The sequence below is a fragment of the Tyto alba genome, unplaced genomic scaffold, assembly GCF_018691265.1.
Source record: "Tyto alba isolate M040663 unplaced genomic scaffold, T.alba_DEE_v4.0 Super-Scaffold_20000042, whole genome shotgun sequence".
Lineage (NCBI taxonomy): Eukaryota > Metazoa > Chordata > Aves > Strigiformes > Tytonidae > Tyto > Tyto alba.
The window spans coordinates 13,108,669-13,131,989 of NW_024881293.1; the positions used below are offsets into that span (position 1 = coordinate 13,108,669).

The 23,321-nt window shown below is 66.5% G+C and overlaps 1 protein-coding gene across 4 annotated transcripts in view; it reads left to right on the forward strand.

Annotated features, from left to right (window-relative positions):
• Positions 1-3,401: 3,401 nt before the first annotated feature.
• Positions 3,402-23,321, forward strand: part of SEMA6B (semaphorin 6B) — a 23,302-nt gene continuing 3,382 nt past the window's right edge. Inside the window, exons 1-12 of one of the 4 annotated variants that reach the window (XM_042795096.1) lie at positions 3,402-3,421; positions 18,896-19,044; positions 19,659-19,788; positions 20,126-20,186; positions 20,306-20,368; positions 20,804-20,905; positions 21,087-21,177; positions 21,262-21,381; positions 21,487-21,575; positions 21,682-21,899; positions 22,037-22,168; positions 22,785-22,934. In XM_042795096.1, coding sequence (XP_042651030.1) covers positions 18,930-19,044; positions 19,659-19,788; positions 20,126-20,186; positions 20,306-20,368; positions 20,804-20,905; positions 21,087-21,177; positions 21,262-21,381; positions 21,487-21,575; positions 21,682-21,899; positions 22,037-22,168; positions 22,785-22,934 — 1,271 coding nt within the window. In that variant the 5' untranslated portion in view covers positions 3,402-3,421; positions 18,896-18,929. Of the gene's footprint in view, positions 3,422-4,529; positions 4,619-11,368; positions 11,949-13,086; positions 13,309-18,895; positions 19,045-19,658; positions 19,789-20,125; positions 20,187-20,305; positions 20,369-20,803; positions 20,906-21,086; positions 21,178-21,261; positions 21,382-21,486; positions 21,576-21,681; positions 21,900-22,036; positions 22,169-22,784; positions 22,935-23,321 lie in introns of those variants that run through there. The other 3 variants (XM_042795094.1, XM_042795093.1, XM_042795095.1) reach the window with 3 other exon arrangements.

Sequence of the window (23,321 nt, forward strand, 5' to 3'; positions counted from 1 at the left end):
GGGGGGGGGCAGGCAGAGCCGGGCTGGGTGCTGGGTGAGCCCCTTCTCCCGGCCTCGCCGGGCACCCACATCGCAGGGTGCACCCATTACTGGTGGCGATTAATCTCTGGCGCATCATCAGCATCTGTGCACCCGTGGGGTCCTTCTCCCCCGCCCCCGGAGCACAACCCCCATCATTAGCACCCAGAAAATGTTGGGTTTCTGTCTGGGAAAACACAGCAGATATGTACATTAAACATCAAATTATAAAATTAACAGATTCAAACGGAGGATGATTTGCATGTGCAAATTAACTTAATTACCACTCTTCCTCCCCGAGCGCCACGGCGTGCCGGGGAAGGGCCGGGCACAGCCACGGCCGGTGGCAGGTGCTGGGGACCCGGTGGTGAAATTTGGGGGGGGCCCAGCGCCAGCTGAGGAGGTTTAGAAGGGGGGGAGCGATCGCAGCTTTCCCAGCTGAGCGACTGCAGGGACATGTGTGTGCGCACACACACACACACACACACGTGTGCCCCAGCGTGCTCATCGCCGTGCCGGGCGGCACAAAGGCGGCTCTGTGGCGGGGTGCCCGGCCCCCGGCCCAGGTGGGTGGCGTTGGCACGGCGCGGGGGGCCTGAAAGGCCGGGCTGTGCGTGGGCAGCGTGCCCGGCCACGGGGCCAGCGCGGCCTCGCCGGCGGCACCAGCGCCGCGGAGCACAGGGGCAACCAGCCAGCACCGGGCACCGGCCCCAGAGGCCTCGGCTGCAGCTGGAAGGGAGCGGGAGAGCGGGAGGGTGGGCACACGCGTGTGCACGTATGTGCGTGCGCAGCCACACGCGGGCGCAGAGGCGGGGGGTGCATGAGGAGGCGTGCGTGCAGAGAGGCGTGGGGGCGTGTGTGTGTGTGTGTGTATACACGCACACGCACGCGGGTGCATGCGCACGCGTGGAGGGGTGCACATACGCGTGGACATGTGCGCACACGCATGGACACGTGCACACACGCAGGCTTCACACGCGCACACGAACGCGCATGTGTACGAATGCGCGAGCGCGTGCAGGCGTGCACCTCTGCATGCGCGTGCCCACACAGGCACGTCTGCACACACATTTACCCGTATGGATGCACACATGCACGTGAAAACACACGTGTATGCATGCACATGCGCACGCAGGTATGCGCTTGCACATGCACATCTGCGCGCGCGTGCACACAGAGGCACATCTGCACAGACACGCACATACGCACACACACATGTACACAGGTGCACATGCACATGAACACACATGTCCATGCGCACACATGCACATCTGCACACGCATACACACACATACACACAGGCACACACATGCACACGCGTACAAACGTGCACGTACATGCGCCCGCAGGCATGCGCTTGCACATGCACATCTGCGCACGCGTGCACACACATGCACATCTGCACAGACACTTACACGCATGCCCAGGCACGCACACACACACACGTGCGCACACACACGCACATGCACAGTCACCCCTCAGCCCTGCCCCAGCCTCCCCCCCATCCCCTTGCTCCTGTCTCTGGGTCCCCCCGTGCCTCAGTTTCCCCACTTGCCCAACCACAGAGCCCTCTGCACTCTGCCACCCCCCCCCCCCTCACTCCCCAGGCAGCACCCATGGGTCCCCACAGCCCCCCCCCCACCCGAGATCCCAGTGCCGGGCACAGGGATTCACTGGCAGATCCGGGCTGGGATAAGGCAGAACTCAGGGAAACAACTTGGGGATTCTCTCCCCCTTCAATCCATCGCTCTCCGATTTCTATTCCAGTTTTTATTTCTCTTCCCAACCCCCCTCATGTCACAGCCGGACCTTTGGGTGACACAACGCCCGGAGCATCCCCCAGGCCAGCACCCACCCGGGGGGGGGATGCTGTCCCATTCCCCGTTTGCCCAGTTCACCCCGTTATGAGGGTTGCCGGGCAAAGCAAGGGCCTCCCTGCAGGTGCAGGCAGGCAGCGAGCAGCAGCGGCTAATTAAGAACCGAGCAATTAGCCGGGGTTAAGCTCCCTGCTCCGGGCAGAGGCTGGAAGTGGGCGCAGGGGAGTTTTTCCTGGCAGGACCAGAGCTGGGTGCCCCCCCCCGCCCCGGGAGGGCAGCGGGTGGGTGACGCGCCTGGGGCTGTCCCCGAAGAAACCATGCTGACGGCTGGTCCCCACCCGCGGAGGGAGCACGGGGAGGAGAGGACCCCCAAACTGGGGTGCCTGACCCCCCCCCCCAAGCTGTTGCGCCCCATGCCAGGCCCTCCCCCCTCTGGTGGGGCAGCCGGTGTCCCTGTCCCTTTGGGGACACCCCCCCTGCATCCTCCTGCCTTCCCGCTGGGAGGAAGAGGGGGGGGCTCCCTGTCCTGGGGAGGAGACCACATCGGGGTCCTAAGCTGGGGGGGGGAAGCTGCTGTGAAGGCACTGCTCCCCAAAACCCCTGCCTGGGCCCCAGCAGGGGTTTGGGGGGATGCTGGGGGGGGGGGGGGATCCCATGCTGGGCCAGGTGTGGGGGCCGCGGCTAACACGCCACGCTGCCCCACGTGCTCAGCATGCACGGGGGGGGGACACCGATCTCCCTCCCTGACCACCCCCCCCGTGCTCCAGCCTGCTGGGAGACCCCCCACCCCAGCAGAGAACGGCACCGCTCATCGCACATGTGGCCGTTGGATTTACAGCCAGGCAATTAGCTCCTCTGCCACTCGCTCCGTTTCCGAAAGGTCAAATAAACCCCAGAGCCTGGGAATAAATCTCGATCCGGCGGCTGCGGACGAGAATAACCCTCCCCGAGCTGCCGCTTTCCAGGTTGGTGACCAAAATCCCTTCCTGGGAGGATTCCTGTGCCCGTCACGGCCGCGGGATGTCGGGGTGCCACAGGATATTAGGGTGCTGTGGGATGTCGGGGTGCCGTGGGATGTCAGGGTGCTGCGGGATGGTGGCGACGTTCAGCAAAAAGCATCTCGGCGATGCTTGGAGGAGGCATGAGAATTGGGGAGGAATTAATTCGGAGGAGCGTTAATCGGCCTTAATTAGCCAAAGTTTGGCCAGCGTGGGGAACTGAGGGCTTGGGGGTGTGTGAATAGGCCAAGGGGGTCGGCGGTGTCCCCTCGGTGTCCCCCTGGGGATGGTGACTCAGGCGCTGAGTCACGGCTGTGGTTTCCTTCCCCTTGAGACCCCCCCCTTTCCGGCACGGGCAGCTCAGTGTGCATGTCCCCCCCCCTCCCCGGGGGTGGCTGTCCCCTTCCCCGCCCCGGGGACCGGGAGGGACCGGAGAAGAGGCAGGAAGAGGTGAATCACCAGCGGTGTGAGAAACCTCCTGCTTGCCAGGGCAGGCTGAGCACTGGGCACAACTCAGTGCACGGATGACACCGAGGCAGGGAGGAGCCGCGCTGCCACGGATCCGGAGCCGCGACACCGATACCGGAGGTCGGTGACATCGCCCACTGCGCACCCCGGCACCCGGAGGGGGCTGAGCTGAGTGTTCCCATGCCGAGCATCTGCCCGGGGCGGGGGGGGGGGGGGGGGGGGAAATGGTTTATTTCTGACTACCCTGATTTGTGTTTTTTTGGGGAAAGTTCAGCTAAAACAGGCTGGGGAAGCAGATGGCGGGGGGGGGACAGTGGTAAAGCATTGAAGCAGTGAAAGCAAAGCACCTTCTCCCGCCGCGCTGTGGCCCCCCCCCACGCTGTGTGTCACCCCCAGACCTTGGGGTGCCCCCCCCCCCCCGGGGCACCCACCCTGCACCCCGGGGTGGGGAGGTTTGGCCTCCCATCACTGTGGCGGGGGCACAGAGCAGCTCCGAGCCCTTGGTGCGAGGGGAAACTGAGGCAGGGGGCTGGGGGTATCACATCGGCTGGGGGGGGGGGGATGAAGGGGGGGGAGCCCCTTCTGCAAGGGGAAACTGAGGCAGGGGGCTGGGGGCACGGCTGTGTCACCTCTGTAGTGATGGGGGGGGGGGGGGGCGGGAAGGACACGGGGGGAAACTGAGTCAGGGGGGTAGGGGTGTGCTTGCCAGCAAAAAGGGGGGGGCGGGGAGCCCCCCCCTTGCCGAGGGGGTGTGATGCTGAAGCGGGAAGCGGGGGGGGGTCCCACCGCCTCTCCGTGCCAGGGATGGGGGGGAAACTGAGGCGGGGGGGGGGGGGGGGGGGTGTCGGTCTCAACCCCTCCCGTGCCAGGGAAGGCATGGGGGGGGATGCACTTTTGGGGGGGGGGGCCCGCCTCCCCCCACTTTCCCCCTCCTCTCCGCGCCGGGGGCGGGGGGGGGGGGGCCCCGAGGCCGGGCCGGGCCGCCTCCCCGGGGCGGGGGCAGGGCGGGGGGGGGGGGGGGGCCGGCAGCGGCGGCGGCGGCGGCGGCGGCTCCTCCAGCTCCGCCGTTACCGGAGCGGCCCCGGTGCAGCCGCAGCCACCGGGCGGGCCCGGCTCCGGCTCCGGTCGCGCCCCCCCCCCCCCCCCCGCACCGCCCGCGGCCCCGCCCCGCCCGGGCTCCGGTGCCCCGGCGCCTCCCGCCGCGGCGGCGCGGAGCGGAGCGGAGCGGGGCCGGGCCGGGCCGGGCCGAGCTGACGGCGGCCGCAGGTGCGCGGTGCCCCGGACACCCCCCCCCCCGTCACACCCCGGGACGGTGAGGTAAGAGCGCGGCCGGTGCCCCCTCCCGCCCCCCCGGGGATGCGATCCGGTATACCCACCCCCCCCACACCCCCCCCCCCCCCGTTTTTTTTCTCCCCGCTCCCCATCAGTTGTCCTCTCCCGGGGAAGGGGGGGGGGGGGGGGAATGGGAGGAAAAGGGGGTGCCCCCCCCCCCCCCCCCCACCTTAGCCCTCCCCCCTCCCGCCGCCGGAGGCTGCTGCATTGGGAAGCGGCGCTTTTGTTAGCGGCTCTCCGGGCGGAGCGGGCGGAACCTTGAAGGGTCATGGGCTGGAGGGGCCCCCCCGCACCCCCCCCAGACTGCACCCCTCTGTCCCCCCCCTCGCTGCACCCTGCGGCCCCCCTGCACCGCGTCGTCCGTCCTCCCCTCCCACCCCCCCACCCGCCTCAGCACCTCCAACCTGCATCCCTATCCCCACCCCAGCAATCGTAGGGCCCCCCCCACCGGCACCCCAATCCAACCCCCCCATCCTCCACCGGCATCCCGGGCACCCCCAGCCCGCACCCCCAGCCCACCCCGGCACCCCAGCGAACCTCCCGGCACCCTGATTCTGCACCCCCAACCCACCCCCGGCACTCCCAAGACCCTCCCCGCACCCTGATCCTGCACCCCCGTGCCCCCCCCCAGCACCCTGGTCCCCCCCCAGCACCCTGGTTGCTCCTCCCCAGCATCCTGATCCCGCACCCCCTTCTTCCCCCAGCACCCTGATCCCAGCACCTCGATGCCCCCCCACCCTGCACCCTTGAGACCCCCCCCAGCACCTCAGCCCCTCACTCAGCCCCCCCCCCATCCCATCCCCTCCACCCAGCACCCAATCCCACCCCCCATCCCCTCCCACGCCCCCATCCCACCCATTAGCACCCCGGGATGGCACCCCATGCCTGCCCCCCCCCAAGCATTGGGACACGGTGACGGGCGAGAGGTGCTGAGGGGCTGGGGGCCCCCCCCCCCCCCGAGCTGGGAGGGTGGAGATGGGGGGGTGTCTCTGCTTCATCGGGCTTCGTTTTGCCTCTGCCACCTCTTTGGGAAGCAGCCAGAGCTTTTTGTTTTGGGGGGAGCCAGGAAAAGGGGGGTGCTGGTGTGTGGCCCCCGCCACGGGCAGCCTTTGCTGGGCTGGAGGGAGTGGAGGGGCTGAAATGGGGGGGCCCAGCCAATGAAGCCCCCAAAAGGGCAGTGAGGGGGAGCAGTAAGGGCTCAGCCCGTGGGGGTTGGTGATAGGGCCCCCCCTAAATAACCTCGTAGTGCTGGGAGGGGGGCAGAGCCCTCACAATTTCGGGGGTGCCTGGCTCCGTCTCACTGGAACTGTAACTTGGTGGGGACAAGGCACAGTGGGGAGACACATTTGGCAGAAGTGGGGCCCCCCCTGTGCGTGGGGAGGGGGGGGACACTGGCACCCCCCCGGCATTCAGGCAGGGCTGGGGAGCCCCACGCAGGCAGCGTCTGTGGGTCTGGGGGGGCCCCGTCCCCCCTTTTGGAGCTCAGCATCATCGCGTCGTCTGCAGATTTGGTGGTGGGGGGGGTGACCCTAAAATAACATGGGGTTGGGGGTGCTGAGCTTGACCCGAATCCTGCCCTGTCACCCTCACTATGGGGTGCCCCGGGCACCCCCCGACCCTGGCACTACCCCCCGCCCCCCCCCCCCCCAGCACCCCCAGGCCTGACCTCCATCACTCCCACATAACTCAGAGCAGTTGGGGTGCTGGGGCCCCCCCGAGCCCCAACTGGCCCCTCCAGACCCCTCCATGGGGCAGGAGGGAGTGGGGAACCCCATCCATGTGGGGGGGGAACTTTGGGGGTGCCCAGCACCCCACGGAAGAGCTGGGGAGGGGGGTCAAAACAGCTGTGCCATCAGCTCGGGGTGACCTTGGGTGAGCCCTACCGCCTGCTGTGCCTCAGTTTCCCCTCCGCCGAATGAGGCCGTAAGCCGTGAGTGGGTGCAGAGGGGACACACACACACACCCCCCCCAGCTGTTGGATGCTGCACCCAAACCCTCCACCCATCCTGGGGAGCAGGGGGGGCGGGGGGCCCTGCCATGAGCGACCCCCCCCCCCCCCTCTTAGGGACACCTACTTCTGCTTGTCCCCAGTACCTGGGAGAAGTGGGGATGATGGTGGCACATGTGGCACCACTGTGTGCCCCCCCCCCCCCACTGTCCCTGCACCCCAATCTCTTTGTGTTCGGGTTGGCCCCGGGGGGGCCAGATCCTGCTCCAGGGATGCGCTGGTGGGGGAGGGATTACTGAGCCCCCCCATCCCGCCGAGACGACCGTGGGGAATGGGTTGCATTGGCTTGGGGTGGGGCGCCCTCTGTGTGTGTGTGTGTGTGTCCCCCGGCAATTTTAGCCACAATTTTAGGGCCTGAACTGGTGACACTAGAGGGCAGCTCCCGGCTCAGCGCACAGCCGGTCGGTGCAGGATCCGGCCCTGGGTGCCAGGGCCCTGGCAGCGCGGTTTGTGGGGGCCCCCCCCCCCCCTCCACCCTCTCCCCCCCCTCTCCCCGCCAAAACCAGCCCTGAGGTGATGTTTGCAGGTGCGTGTCCCCTCAGGGGGCTGGGGGGCCGGATCCAGGCGGGTGCTGAGGTGCTGAGCGCCGGCAGCGATGCTCCACCAGCCCCGCCGAGACGCCCCTTTCGCAGCGTCCCCCCCCGGGGTGACACGGGAATTGGGTCACCGCTGTCACCGGGGCACGTGGCTGCGGTGGGGAGATTTTGTGCATGGGGGGGGCTGGAGAGAAGCCCTTGGAGGGGGGGGGGGTGTCAGAATCAGGCCCTGAGGGTGCTGGGGAGCAGCTCAGCCCCCGCCAGCGGTGACAGTGCCGCCGGTGTTTCGGTTGCGGGGGAGGTGGCTCCTTTTTCCCCCCCCCACCCCGGGAGCTGCTTCCCAAGATGTTTTCGCTGCCGTTCCCATAAACAAAGGGAAATCACCAAATCCAACTCCCGGCAAACCGGGCAGCGCTGCCCGGTGCCCGCAGCGGGCTGAAGGTGCCCGCGGACGCTCGGCCACACACGTGCACGCGTGTCCACGCGTGTGGGTGCGCCGTTCCCCCGGGCAGAGCTTCCCCCCCGCTGCGGGGGGGGGGGGGGGGTAGTGGTGGTGGGGAGGTCGCGGGGACCCCGGTGCTCTCCCTGAACCCGGAGGGTTTCGGTGGCTTTGCAGCCCTCCAAGCCCTGCCAGGAGCCCGAAGTCACGGGGCAGGGTGGTGACGCGTGGGGCTGGGTGTCACCGTCCCCCCCTCGCACGCCCCCTCGGCCCTTGCAGCTTGCTCTGCACACGCCGCGTGATGCTTTGGCTCCCAGTTACACCAGTCTCTCCTGGGAGGGCTCTTCCCTCCCCACCAGCTCTGCCGTACCGGTGCTGGGGGGGCTCAGCCCGGCCACGAGGCCCGTGCCAGCGCGATGCTCGCCGGGTACCGGAGCTGGATGCAGATCCCTGCTGCAGTGCCGGATGCAGTTTGTATCCTTAGACAAGCTCAAATATTTTTAATTAAACCTGCCAGTTTGGATGCAATTTAATTTTTCAGTGGGCTGAGCTGCGCCAGCCCCTCGGTGTATCTCCTGCGCCGGGGGCCGCTCCAGCCGTATCTGTTTCCCGGCGTCGCCTTCAGTGAGGTTTTCCTACCCGGCACAAACCGGTGGCTTTCCCCACGCCGGCATCTCTCGCCGTGCCGGGCGAGCGGTTTGCCACCAGCACGGGTGGGATGGCTTTGAGGCGGCGGTGGGTGCAGTGGCACCCGGTGTGCGCTCAGCAACATAAATAGTAGTAAAGAAAACCAAGAGCAAGCCCGGCTCCACCCGGGCTGTGCCGCTGCGCCTGCTTAACCTGTTTGCACCCGATCACCGCCGGCGTCACCCAGTTGCTGCTGGCATCACTCGATCGCTGCCAGCATCATGGGTGCTGCATCCCCGGGGGGCTCTGGGGTCTCTTTTTACCATCCCTTCCTCCCCAGGATGGTGACGGAGGCGGCTGCCGGAGCGTGGTACCCAAAAAGATGCTGCCACGTCCCCGGCAGCGCCCAGTGCCACCGCAGAGGGAACCCGGTAGCCCTGGGGACCCCCCGGCTTGTCCCCGGGGACCTTCGGGCTGTGGTTGCGTCCCCCAAAAAGGGGGATGGAGGTTTCGGTTCCCTTTGCGAAGGCGGGAGGGAGAGGAAGAGCAATCGTCTGGCGCGGAGAAGATCCCAGCGGGGCTGCCTTGTGTTAACAGGATTTTACTCCCTATTTAATTACAATTTTGTCAAATTAAAAAAAAAAAAAAAAAAAAAAAAGGGGGAAAAAAAAGATCCCTCTTGTCTCCTTGTGCCGGTTCCCGGCAGCCAGTTAATTAAAGAGCGGCTGGTGAAGCGACCAGTCCCTTGAGGAGGTCCCAGGGGACCCCAGCCCCAGGGCTTGGCAGTCACACTTTGGTTTCGGTTCCTCCCAGTTCAGCCCAGTTTGGCTACTGGTGGCGAGGCCGGCCGCGGCTCTGGCAGCGACGTGCCGATGCGCCGTGGCTAATCCCCGGTTTTTCCCTGTGTAATCCTGCCCGGCGGGATAATCTCATCAAACCCGGCGGCGCCGTGCCTGAGCTCAGTGCCGGGTTTGGTGCCGGATGGATTTTGGGGGGATGGGAAGGGGCGGGGGGGGGACGACACGCACACGGTGGCCCTGGGGGTGCGGTGGCTGCGGGCGCATCCTCGGCGGGGTGATGCCCGTGGGGCACTCGGGCACTGGGTGGGGAAACCGAGGCAGGGAGCAGGGGACAGCACGTGGCTTTGCGGTAGCTGGGGACCAGGACAAGGGGGTGGCAGCCACCCCTATCCCCAGCGCCCCGAACAACCCCGGGGTGCTGGAGGAGGGTGGGATGGGAGGTGGCAGCACCCACGGTCCCCCCCCCCCGGAGAGACGGGATCCGGCCGTGCTTTGGGCGGTGGGAACATAACTGGGTTTTATTATCAGCCCCATCCATTATCTCGTGCCGGGGGGGACGTCGAGATAAAATGCCGGGAAATCGGGAAGCGTTAAGGAGATTTGGGAGGCTGAGAGCTGAGCTCCGTCCTCGTGTCCGTCCCTCCAGGGCTGTGCGGGGCCTGATCCTGCCCAGGGCCGCAGGTAGGGAGCGTGGAGCTGCAAATAGCCCCGGCAGCTGCCCCGGGGCCCGGCTGCGCCTTATCCTTCGTGTCACCTTCCCGGGAGCGAGCTGGCGCAGCGTGAGGTCAGCGCTGGGAATAGCCCGGGAGCACGGCCTGGGGCCCGATCCTGCCTCCCCGCTATGGGGGGTGCTCCGCTCCCCGCCCCCAGCACCCCGGTCAGAGGTGGGGTGCGCACACGGGGTGCACTGCGCAGCCCCGGCTGGTTACACGCAGCACGCACGGACGTGGCAGCTTTGTGGACACACGTGTGTGGCCATATGTCAGTCCTGTGTGCAGGCGTGTGCATGGCCCCGTGCGCGCGCACCCAGCCCCTGTGTGCACAGACAGGCACACCCGCCCCTGCACAGCCCTCACACGCATGGCAGCCGGCGCGCAGACACCCGCACACGCGTGATACCCCGTGTGCAGATGTGACAGCTGGGGCACACACCCAACACCTGCACCCACATGCCGCGTGGTGCGCAACTGCTGGCACACGCATGACAGCTGGGGCACACGCTGACACCCGCCCACGCGTGACGGTGCACACGCTGGGGCACACGCATGTGCCAGACCCATGTACCAGCCGGTGCACACACCAACTTCTACAGGCACACAACACACGGCACACACACGTACCTGCACACAGATGGCACCCCGTGCACACACGCCTGGCACCTGCAGCCCACATGCCTGCACACGTGTGCCAGCCGCTGCATCCGCTGACACCTGCACACGCATGACGGCTGGTGCACACGCCCACTGGCACACAAGTGTGATGCACACACGCCTGCACGCGTGACAGCCCCATGCACACACACCCGCACACACATGACACCCGGGCACATCTGGTGGGGCCACCCGGGGGACGGGGACCTTGTCACCCATCCTGCCATGAGCTTTATGGTGCCGGTGGCCAGGAGCACGCGGTGCCGGTGCCGGTCGGGGGGGGGGGGGGGCCGGGACCGTGCCGTGGCGGGCGCTGGCGGCCGCGCGGGCGCTGGCAGGAGAACAAGGAGCTGTTTGGAGGGCAGCGAGGAAACACCTGACCTTCCGGCGAGTCGGCGAGCGCGGAGGCGGCGGCGCTGGGCGCGCGCCCGCAAACAATGGCCCTTTGTTCCGCGCCGCTGCTGGCATCCCGCATCCCAGCCAGCATCCCAGCCCGCATCCCAGCCTGCATCCCAGCCTGCATCCCGCATCCCAGCCAGCATCCCTCATCCCAACCCGCATCCCAGCCGGCATCCCCCATCCCAACCCGCATCCCATCCTGCATCCCGCATCCCAGCCTGCATCCTAGCCCACATCCCAGCCTGCATCCTGCATCCCAGCCTGCATCCCTTATCCCAGCCCGCATCCCAGCCTGCATCCCGCATCCCAGCCCACAACCCGCATCCCAGCCTGTATCCCCTCCCGCACCCCAGCCTGTATCTTATCCCGCATCCCAGCCTGCATCCTGCATCCCAGCCTGCATCCCATATCCCATCCTGAATCCCAGCCCACATCCCACCCTGTATCCTGCATCCTGCCCTCCCTCCCTCATCCCACCCTTCATCCCACTCCACGTCCTGCGTCCCACATCCCATCCCGCGTCCCACGCCACATCCCACACCCCATCCCACATCCCACGCCACATCCCACGTCCCACGTCCCGCATCCCACGCCACATCCCCCCATCCTTATTCCGCATCCCACCCTGCATCCCGCATCTCACCCCACGTCCTGCATCCCACATCCCATCCCACACCCCGGCAGTGCCGCAGTGCCGGCACCCAGCACCCACGCCAGCCTGGCTCCCACGCATCCCGCAGCTCGGCTGGGGCTCCGGGTGCCCCCCCCCCCCCCACCCCGTGCCGGGGTGCTGGTGGCTCACGGTGGTGGGGGGGTTGGGTGTCATCCCCCTTTGCGCCTCCCACTTGTCCCCGGCCACCGCGGGAGCGGGACCTGGCAGCGCGCAGGCGGGTGCCACCGCCGAAGCCTTTGAAGTTGGCGTCTAAAAACCAGAAAGCGGGATGGGAGCCGGGTCGCACCGGTGAGCCTGCAGCCTCGCCGGGAGGAAGAGGAGGAGGAGGAGGAGGCCACGGGGTGAAGGCCCCTTGTGGCAGCCACTTCCCACCCTCCTGGCACACTGGCCGTGCCCGCAGCCGGCGGTGGCGAGCGTGGCTCCTGTCCCCACGGGGGTCCCCGTCCCCTGGTGTCCCCAGGAGGTGGGTGGCTCAAAAAAGGGAGAAAGAGGGGGGGGGGGGGGCGCAGAGTGGGTGCCCTGGGTGGCAACTCCGGGGCCACCATCACCTAGGGAGGGGACAGCGCGGTGCTGAGGACGGTGACACAGCGGGGACTTGCGGGGATCCCGGGGGCTATAACCCCCTGTGGCGCTCACCCGCACCCCTCACCCCTCTCCGTGCTGTTTGACCGAGCGGATATTTAATCTTATTTAACTATAAATAAGTGTTTTGAAGCGTAGAAATCTGAACTCGCGGCGCCGGTGCCTGGGCTTGGAGCAATTAAAAGCCCCATTTTCCCAGCCAGAGCAGAGCAGCCAAGCACAGCCGGCACGGGGGAGCCCAAAATGGAAATAAAACCCACCAAAAACAACAACTAAACTTTATTAAAGCTTAAAAAATGAGCAGGCTGAGGGGTTGAGCACTCACTCCCAGCCTCTCCGGCACCTCCTCCGGCTCCGCTGGTTCTCCCCAGCTGCTGGGATCTGTGGGTTTGTTATTGTAGGGTTGTTTTCTCAGGATCGGTGTTGTTTTGGGTTTTTTTTTGGAGTTGTTTCTGAGCGGTGTGGGTGGGTACAGCAACCTTCCGTCCCAATTAATGATGGGGCTCCGTGACCTGGGTTGTTATTGTAGGGTTCCTGCTCGGAGCTGGGTGTAAACACGGCGGTTTGTTATTGTAGGGTCTCGCCTGGGGAGCTGGGTTTGCCTGTTGGGGTTGAAACAGGAGCTGTGTGTCCCTCTGCCCACTCGGGGACGGGACACCCCGAGGACGGGACACCCCAGGGATGGGACCCCCCGGGGATGGGACCCCCCAGGGATGGGACCCCCCGGGGATGGGACACCCTGGGGATGGGACACCCCAAGGACGGGACAACCCAGGGATGGGACACCCCAGGAATGGGACACCCCGGGGATGGGACACCCTGGGGATGGGACACCCCGAGGACAGGACAACCTGGGGATGGGACACCCCAGGAATGGGACACCCCGGGGATGGGACACCCCAGGGATGGGACACTCTGGGGACGTGGGCTCCGTGGGGTGCACAGGGGACTGGCAGGATGTTGGGTGGGGGGCTCCCAGGAGCGGTGGCAGGCTCAGGGTGGGAGCAAGGGGGTTCCCCTTTCCCACGCCGAGGGGAAACTGAGGCACGAGGCCGGTGACGCAGAGCGGCCGGACCTGCTCCTGCCGGCAGGACCAGTCTGTGGCCACCCACAGTCGGGGTGGCACCGGGGCCGTGCGGGTGCCCGAGTGGGGTGTTGGGGTGAGGCTCGGCAGCCTGAGGGGACCTGGCATGAGTGCAGAGCCCCTGGGGTGGCACAGGGGACCAGGGAGGACGAGGGAGGTGAGTGCCTTTGGGGACAAGGGGGGGTTGTGTGACTCTTGGGGACAAGGGGGATGGCTGTCTTGGGGGGGACAGGAGGGACGAGGGGGGATGTGTGTCTGTAGGGATAAGAGGGGGCGAGTGGTTTTGGGGGACAAGGGGATGAGTGCCCTTGGGGACGAGGAGGGGGGACAGTGTCGGGGGGGGGGACAGGAAGGACATGGGGGGATGTGTGTCTGTAGGGGCAAGCGCCTTGTGGGGAGCAGTGGGACAGGAGGATTCGTGTGCCCTGGGGGGGACAGGGGACAAGGGCTGTGAGCTGGGGGGGGGGGGAAACACCCCAGGGTGCACCCCCCTGCCACCCCTCCACGGGTTTTATTTTGGTGCGAAGCGTGACGCCTCCTCGATAGGAAACTGGCCTTAATATGCAGATGAGTATGTATTTAATATGCAAATTACCACACAGCTCTGCCCAGCCACCAGCACTGCCCTGGCGTGGTGGAAGGGACAAGCTGGGATCCCCCCCAGCACCCATGGGTGTCACCTGGTGGGTGTCAAAGGCGCTGGCAGCACTCAGCAGCTCATGTAACCCCTGGGCACCCCCGGGGGTGACAGGCCGGGGGGGGGGGGGGGGGACAAAGCCACCCGAAGTGCGGGGTCCCCACCATCCCCAGAGCCCACGTCGGGGGGTCAAACCCCTTCAGTGCTCGGGGATGTTTCGGGGGGGGGGGGGGGGGGGGCAGACGCTGGGTCCCCACCCGAGATGGGGTGGGGGGGGGGGTAGGGGGGGGGTCGTGGGCGATGGGGAAGGGACAGGGACGGGGATGGGGGCTATAAACAGCAGCTGTAAGCGGAGCCGGTAACCGGAGCAGGAGGCCCGGGGGGGACATTTGAGCCGCCGGCGGGGCCGCGGAAGCGCCAAGGTAAATGGTGGGTGCTGTGTGTCCCCCCCCCTCCCATCACCACGCCAGTTCCACCCCCCCCACCCCCCCCCCCCAGTCCCTGTCACCCACATGGGGACCTGAGCATCAGGGGTGCCCCATCCTCTTGGCACCCCCCCTGCCAGCTCTGGGGGTGCTAACTGCCTGTAGCACCCCCCCCCTCTCCTCCCACCCTGGGGAGGTGCTGCTTGGTGGAGTTGGGGGGGGGGGGGGGGGACACGGACACGTGGCAGGGGACAGGGCCAGGGCCAGCCCGCGGTGCCAGGTGGCCGGGGTGACATTTGCTCCGTCCCCGCCGTGGGGACAGCTGCTTCCTGGCTCTGCCATCTGAACCGACCCCGAAACGGAAACCCGGGGGGGGGGGGGGCGGGGGGGGTGGGATAAGCCCCCCAGCCCTGGCGGCAGCAGCAGCTGGGGGGGGGGGGGGGGGGGGGAGGTGTCCCCACTGTAATTTCAGGGAGGGACCCCCCAAACCCCCTCGATGGCAACTGGGGGGGGGGGGTGTGGTGTGTGTGCCCCCCATGTGACCCCACTGAGCAAAGGATGCTCTGGGGACCGGGTGCCACATTTCAGGGGGGGCCGTTGGGTGATGGGGGGGGGGTGGTGGGGTGGCGTTTTCCTTAACGTTGCTTATAAGAGCCTCATTAGCATATCTAATTGCTGATTGCTTATTGGCGCTGGGTACTTTCTAAAGGAAATTACCCCAAACAGCAAATAAAATCCCACGTTAGCCCTGTGAAAGGGAAAAGGATTTAGATATTGAGATAATAACGTGCCCCCCCCTCCACCGCCCCCCCCCCGCACACGGCACGGTTGAATAACGTGCGTCAGATGCCTCCTAACGAACCAGTTAATTAGGCACCAGGGCTGGTGGTACTGGGCCGCCGCTGCCGTTATTCTCCAGGAGAGTTGTATTTTGAGGGATTTTGGGGCTGGTGTCCCCCCCGTTTCCCAGCGTGGGTGTCGTTTTCCCCCCCCCCCTTTCCTGGTGCCTTTATGAATGGGTTTGTGTTTGAGGCTGGGCCAGCGCGGGTGAAATCTGGGATCCCGTGGGAATGAGCCGAGCCGGGATCAGCTCCGGGGGTGGCGGTGGCTGGTGAGGATTTGGGGGGGGGGGGGGCACACATTATGGTGCCTCTGTCCCCACTGTGGCTCGGGGAGGGGGGGGAATCACACTGAGGAGGTGGGGGGGGGGGTCTCATGCCGGCGGTTTCCCGTCATCCTTCGGGAAGGGACGCCGCGGTGCCACTCGGGGTGTCCCATGGGTCACACACACACACCCCCCCCCCTCAGGTCCCTGGCTGCCGTGACAGCTGCCGGGGGGGGGGGTGTGTATGAACGGGGAGGGGGGGGGGGGGGCGATGGCTCCAGTTACGGTGACATCAGCCCTACCTTCCCACCTGGCGCGGGTGGGGGGCACAGGCCCCCCTCCCCTGAGGGTCCTTGGGAGGGGGGTGTTATGTGACAGCTGAGCCGCTTTTGGGACGCTGGAGCCCCTCAGTGCTGTTTGGGGCATCCTGGGGAGGGGGGGGACGACACACACACACGATGACCCACCCCCAGCTATGGGACCCAGGCGTGGGGGCCCCCCCCTCTGAGCGGGGTGGCCGTGCCGTAGGGCCAGCGGCGGAGGCGGCCGGCGGAGCTCAGGTGGGCAGAGTGGGGTGCCAGGGCCTGGGGGGTGGGGGGTGTGTAAGATCTGTGCCCAGATGCCACGGGGATGGGCTCCCATCCCCAAGGAGGTGGGGGGGTGGAGACAGCGTACCCCCCCCAACCCCCCAGCAGGCAGGAGGGGGGCTTTCCAGCCCCCTCTTTGGGGTGACAAGGACCCCACTGCGCTTGGGGATCACCGCAGTCTCCTTTTATCAGCCCTTGGAAATTATGGCACGGGGAGGGGGCAAAACTGGGGGGGGTTGTCCCCCCTTCCTTCCCCATCACCCCTCTGTTGAGGGTCGGGGAGATGCTGCGTGGGGGGAAGGCCAGGGCAAGCGGCTAACTGCCCCCCCCCCCTTCCCCCCAAAGCTTTGTGTGTGGAGGGTGGGGGCTGAGCACGCTTAACAAATGGGGAAACTGAGGCACGGAGCAGGGGGCTGCAGCAGGGACAAGGACAAGGGACATGCCTGAGGCTGTTCAGCTGCTCGGTGTCAGCGACAACTGGGCTGGAGACCCCCAGCCCCCCCGTCCCCCCTGTCCCCCAGGCCCCCCCCCCCAGCACGGCCGCCCAGTCCTACCCGCTGCCTCAGTTTCCCCACAGCCACGCGTTGGGGACGTGCACGGTGACCGTCCCCTCTCCTCCACCACCGCCGTGAATGGGTCCCTGTTTGTCACCCCCCCTCCCCGCCATGCCCCCCGGCCCCCCCCCCCCGGCCAGCCCCCTCCTCCCCAGCCCCCTCCTCCCCGCTGCCTTCGCTGCCTTTTCTTTGCCCGCACAATCGCAGGCATTTACGACGCCGGAGGCTCCGGTTACCCCGTGCCCGCTCGTTGTCACCACACAGTCTGGGGGGGAGACGGTGACACCGAGCCCCCACCTTGGGGTTACAGGCACCCGAGGCAGCGACCCGACCCGCCCCCCCCCCCGCACCCCAAATCCCACCCGCCGTGGGTGGATTCTCAGGTGGCTGATACATGCTGAGCCCTTCCCTTGGGCTGCTTTTTGGGGTCTCCACTCCCTCTGGTGCCTGGGGACCCCGCAGGGACGTTTAAATTTTGGTGATTTTCGGATGCTGCTGGTGTCAGCCAGCGTTGGGGGGGGAGTCGCAGTGAGGGGACATTGTCACTCAAGCAGGGTGGCTTGTTTGGGTAACGAGGCTGGGAGAGGAGCCCCCAGCTGCCCTTGAAGGAAAAGCTGGGGGGCAGATTTTGGGGGAAGCCCCTAATTCAGCTCAAGTGGTAAAAGCCTCTGAGGCTTTAATTGCAGCAATTAAATTGTTAATGGCTTTAATAAAACAGCTCAGATGCAAAAAAATAGATTAAAAAATAGGAATTTCCAGGCTGGTGCCCAGGGGATGGGGCCCATCCTGGCTGGTTTGTCACCCACAGCACACCGCCACTGGCCGGGGAGGCCGGGAGTCACAAACTGGCAGCTCCTTGTGCCAGAAACAGCTCGTTTCCCTCTTTTTTGGGGGAAAAATCTGCCCCCCATCCCGCTCCTCAGCATGAACCCGTCGGCAACACCAAACCTCTGAGTTGCTTTTGGCGTTTGCCGGGGTTGTGCCTCCCGGTTGTGCCGCCGGCTCAGCCACGCCGGGCTTTGAGGCACGGAGTTCGCTCTTGCAGGCACCCGTCGGTTATTTTTAATAGAAATATATCAAAAAAATTAATCAGGGGCGGTGCTGTTTGCTCCTGGGGCAGGTGGGGAAACTGAGGCATGGCCCCGTGACCCTGTGACATTGACATGACACTCTGGGGACGTCGTTGGATGTCCCCAGGGACTGTGACACTGTGGGGATGGGGATGGGTGTCAGTGGGGACTGTGATGCTGTGGGGACATTGTAGGATGTCCCAGGGGTCTGTGACACCGTGGGGACATTGTCGGGTGTCCCTGGGGCTGTGACACCGTGGGGATGGGGTCAGTTGTCCTTGAGGGCTGTGACACTGTGAGGACTGGGTCGGGTGTCCCTGGGGTCCATGACACTGTGGGGACGGGGTCAATTGTCCCCAGGGGCTGTGACACCAGGGTCAGGTCCCATGGGGGTCACGTCTCACCCAGGGGCCGTGGCACAGCAGGGTCAGGGTCAGATATCCCCCGAGGCTGTGACACCGCAGAGGGGACCGGGATGGGGACAATGCTGGGTCTCACCCGGGGGGGCTGGTGACACCATAGGGGGGCTGGGGACAAGTCTCCCCGCTGTCACTGCCCGGTGTCCGGGCCCCCACGATCCCCAGCCCCACACAATGTCACCCGTCCCCGCTCCCCACAGGGGACGCGGCGGCGAGAGGGCGACGGTTCGATCGCGCCCCCTCCCTGCGGTCATGGAATTGATAATCAATTATAATCAATTAAATCCCCGCCTGGCTGCTAATTACCCCAGCCCTCTCCGCGCGGTGACGGTGGCCCGGCACACGGTGTGGGGACAGTGCTGGCGGCACTGGGGCTGTCTGGCCGGGGGGTGCCGTGGCACGTGGCGCTCCAGGGATTTTCTGAGCCGTCCCGATGACATTTCGGGCGGGGGAAGAGTCTCGCCGGTTTAGGGGAGACCTCGTCCCCCTTGTCCCCAGCCCTGCCATGCCACCACACGCTGGCTTAGTTCCCCCCCATGGGTCGTTAGCGACAAGCCACCCGCGGAGCCCCAGTTTGGGCCCAGTAGCCCCAGTGCGAAGCCGCGAAGGCGCTGGGAGCGGCTCGGCGGGGGCGTGGGGGCTGCTTTTCCCAGCATATTTGAAATTCTTCAGCCGGGGAAGGACTCGCTTCCCTATCGCCAATCCCAGCCGCAATCCCGTGCTGGCCCCTCGCCGCTGGCACCGGCTCAGCACCAGCGCCTTAACCCCCCCCCCAACACACACACCCCCCCAGGGACACCCCCCCCCCCCCGAGCCCCAGCACCGGTGATGGGTTTGGGTTGCGGGTGCTACAGGGTGGGGGTGCCCGTGGCACGCCATGGGGTGGGAATCCAGGGGTCCCGCTGGGTGCTGCCCCCCCTCCCACCTCTCCCCCCCCCTGCTCGCAGGTGCGGTGGGTGCCCACCCGTGGCGGGGGGCACCATGGGGCCACCGCCCCGCCTCCCCCTCGTCCTGCTGCTCCTGCTCGCGGCCGAGAGGACGGCCCGTGGCACCTTCCCCGAGGAGCCCGGCCCCATCGCCGTGGCCCCCGAGGACTGTGAGTGCCCACCCGAGGGGGCGGGGTGGGGGTCAGGGTGCTGCATCGACGCGCAAGGGGGGGGGACACGGCTCGGCATGGAGTGGGGATGGGGGTTTGGGGTGCTTTGGGGTGAAAGCAGGAGGGGCAACCCGTGGGAGGGGGTTTTGGGGTGAAGGCAGGAGGGAGGTGCTTGTGGGAAGGGGTTTTGGGGTGCTTTGGGGTGAAAGCAGGAGGGGCAACCCGTGGGAAGGGGTTTGCGGGTGAAGGCAGGGGGGAGGCACCCCTGAGAAGGGGTTTTGGGGGGTGCTTTGGGGTGAAGGCAGGAGGGAGGCACCCGTGGGAAGGGGTTTGGGGGTGCTTTGGGGTGAAAGCAGGAGGGAGGCACCCGTGGGAAGGGGTTTTGGGGTGAAGGCAGGAGGGAGGCACCCGTGGGAAGGGGTTTGGGGGTGCTTTGGGGTGAAAGCAGGAGGGAGGCACCCGTGGGAAGGGGTTTTGGGGTGAAGGCAGGAGGGGGCAGCCATGGGAAGGGCTGGGTGGGGGTGATCGCCGTGGCTGGCTGGGGGAACTGGGGTGGGTGGGGGTTCCCCAGCAGCACGTGACACCCCCCCCTCTATGTCATGTCCCCCCCCCAGACGTGAAGCACTACGCCGTCTTCGTGGGCCACGGGACGAGCCGCCCGGCCGGCCCCGAGGGTGGGGGGACCCAGCGCCTCAACATCCAGCGCATCCTCAAGGTCAACCGGACCCTCTTCATTGGGGACAGGTCCGAACCGCGGCACCCCAAAGCCTCCCCCGATGGGGGCGGGCACCCAACACCCACCCCAACCCTCTTTGCTGGGGAGAAACCCCACTACCTGCCCCAGGGCACCCCAAAATCTGCCATGGGGGCACCTCAGGGGGCTCCAGCGGGGCTTTCCCTTCCCCAGTGATGCTCGTTGCCCATCCCAACACCCCAAACCTTCCTGGGGGGGTGGGGGTGGTGGTAGATCTCACACCCCTCGTCATGCCTTGCTGGAGGGGGGGCACATCCCTGGGGTGCCCCCCGAGCATCGCGGCCGGGAGCCCCACGGGGGTGGTGACACCTGTGTCCCCCTCCCCAGGGACAATGTTTATCGCGTGAGCCTGGAGCCCGCGGGTGCCGGTGAGATGCGCTACCACCGGGTAAGTGCCGAGGCCCCCGGGTGCTGGGGAGGGGGGGTACTGGGGAGGGGGGGGTGCTGTCAGCTTCTCCCCAGCCCCACGCTGGGTTTTGTGTGTGTGCGTGTGTGTCCCCCCCCCAGAGGCTGACGTGGCACTCGAACCAGCACGACATCAGCATCTGCCGGATGAAGGGGAAACATGAGGTACGGGGTGGGAGGGCTGCACCCTGTGAGATACCCCCCCACACCCCACCCCGGGGAGGGGACTGAGCACCCTCCTGCGCCTCATGTCACATGGACAAAGCCACGCCGTCCCCCCCCCACACCCCAGGCCAGTGTCACCCTCCTCCCCCCTGCTCTCTGCCAGCGGTTGCGTCTCCATGATTTATCGGCTGCTTAGATAATTGGGTTTGTAATTAATTACTTCGGACCCGTGGCTCAGAGCAGGCACAGCCCAGCGTCTGCCAGAAATCCAATTTCCAGGTCCCGTAAATGCCATTTTGGGGTGAAAACACCCCCACCACCACCACCACCACCCCACACCCCCCAAGCCAGACCCTCGCAGCGATGGGAGCACCCAAGGGTGGGGTGGGTGGGCCAGGGTGCCGGGGGGGTGACGGTCCCCTCTCGCCGGCGCAGGCCGAGTGCCGTAACTTCATCAAGGTGCTGCTGGTGCGGAACGAGAGCCTGCTCTTCGTCTGTGGCACCAACGCCTTCAACCCCGTCTGCGCCAACTACAGCGTGAGTGTGTGTGTGTGTGTGTGTGTGTGTGTGTCCCTCACCGGGATGGGGACACCTGGGACCCCCCTGTGTCACCCCCCGATGTGTCTGGGTGACGGGCTCCGGCTGGGCAGGGGACGTCCCCTCCTGTGCCACCGCGGCAGCCCGGACCCGCTTCATGGCCCCGTCTCGCCCGCTCTAGATGGACACGCTGGAGCCCGTGGGGGACAACATCAGCGGCATGGCCCGGTGTCCCTACGACCCCAAGCACGCCAACGTGGCCCTCTTCACAGGTCAGTGCTGGCACCGCCGCCCCGGGGTGCTCTGCCCGCCGCCCCCCCCCCCCCGCCCCGCTGACACCCCCCTCTCCCGCGCAGGGGGGATGCTCTTCACCGCCACGGTGACGGATTTCCTGGCCATCGACGCCGTCATCTACCGCAGCCTGGGGGACAGCCCGACCCTCCGCACCGTCAAACACGACTCCAAATGGTTCAAAGGTGCCTCCCCTGCCGTGGCGCCCGCCATGTGCCATGCCAAGACGTGGCACGCGTCCCCTTTCACGCCATCCCGGGACATCCCTCACCCTGCCACTGTCCCCGCAGAGCCCTACTTCGTGCACGCCGTGGAATGGAGGAGCCACGTCTACTTCTTCTTCCGGGAGATCGCCATGGAGTTCAACTATCTGGAGAAGGTGGGAGACATCCCTACAGTGGCCCAAGACAGCCAGAGTGGGGACAGGGACAAGGAGACTGTCATCGGGGTCGGGTGCCGGGTGATGATGGGTGTCCGCCCCACAGGTGGTGGTGTCCCGGGTGGCCCGGGTGTGCAAGAACGACATGGGGGGCTCGCAGCGGGTGCTGGAGAAGCAGTGGACCTCCTTCCTCAAGGCCCGGCTCAACTGCTCCGTGCCGGGCGACTCGCATTTCTACTTCAACGTCATCCAAGCCGTGACGGACATCCTGGAGCTGGACGGGCGCCCCGTGGTTCTGGCTGTCTTCTCCACACCTGCCAACAGGTCGGAGCCTCTTGTGCCCCACTGAGCCCCCCCAAGGCTGGGCTGGGACCCCTCCATGGGCCCCAGTGCCCATGGGGGGATGTGGGGGACATGGGGGACAGGTTGAGGTGCTCACCCCATGCCCGTGTCCCCCCCAGCATCCCTGGCTCGGCCGTCTGCGCCTTTGACATGACCCAAGTGGCCGCCGTCTTCGAGGGACGTTTCCGGGAGCAGAAATCGCCCGAGTCCATCTGGACGCCCGTGCCCGAGGACATGGTGCCGAAGCCCCGGTGAGTGACGCGCCACGGGGACAGGGATGGGGACAGCCAGGCTGGGACCGGCAGGAAGGGGCGTGGGGATGGAGGTGGGGAAGGGGATGGTGACAGGGACGGTGAAGGCTGGCACCTGCAGGAAAGGGCGTGGGGATTGGGATGGGGACAGGGATGGGGACAGGGATGGGGACAGGGATGGTACCTGCAGGGAGAGGGATGGGAGTGGGCACAGGGTCAGGGATGGGGACAGGGACAGGGATGGGGACAGGGACAAGGACAGGAGTGATCAGGGCTGGTACCTGCAGGTAGGATGGGGGGGGATGGGGATGGGGACGGGGATGGTGATGGGGACGGGGATGGAGATGGGGATGGGGATGGTGATGGGGACGGTGATGGTGATGGGGACAGAGATAGAGACGGGGACAGGGACAAGGTTGGCAAGGACTGGTACTTGCAGGGACAGTGGTGGGGATGGGGAAGGGGACAAGGACAGGGACAGTCATGGCTGAAGCCAGCAGGAAGCAGAGAGGGGATGGGGATGGGGACAGGAATGGTGACAGCCAGGGCCAGTACCCGCTGGCTGGGGACAGGGCCAGCGTGGCCGTGGGGACGCTGAGCCGTGCCGCGGGCGCAGGCCCGGGTGCTGCGCGTCCCCGGGGATGCGCTACAACTCCTCCAGCACCTTCCCCGACGAGATCCTCAACTTCGTCAAGACGCACCCGCTGATGGACGAGGCGGTGCCGTCCCTGGGCAACGCGCCCTGGATCCTCCGCACCATGAGCCGGTGAGCACCCAGGGCAGGATCCGGCCCGGGGAGGGGCGGGGGGGGCTGCTGGGTGCTGCTGGGTGCTGGCTGGAGCCTCTCGTGCTGCCCTTGCACATGCGTGCCAGCACCGGGAGAGCGCCAGGAGACCTGATAAATCTCATAAACTTTGCAGTCGAGATTGTCTTGTCCTAATTAAATCTGCCTTAATTGCTGCTTGATGGGGAATTAATCAAGCGGGGCTCTCAGGCCGTAGCCTCCCGCTGACAGGGCAGCCGGGACGCGCGCGGGGCTGGGGACAGGGAGGTAGGGACGGGGACACGGAGCTGGGGACAGAGACAAGAGGCTGGGGATGGGCATGTGGGGATGGAGGTGGGGACACAAGGCTGGGACTGGGGACACGGGGCT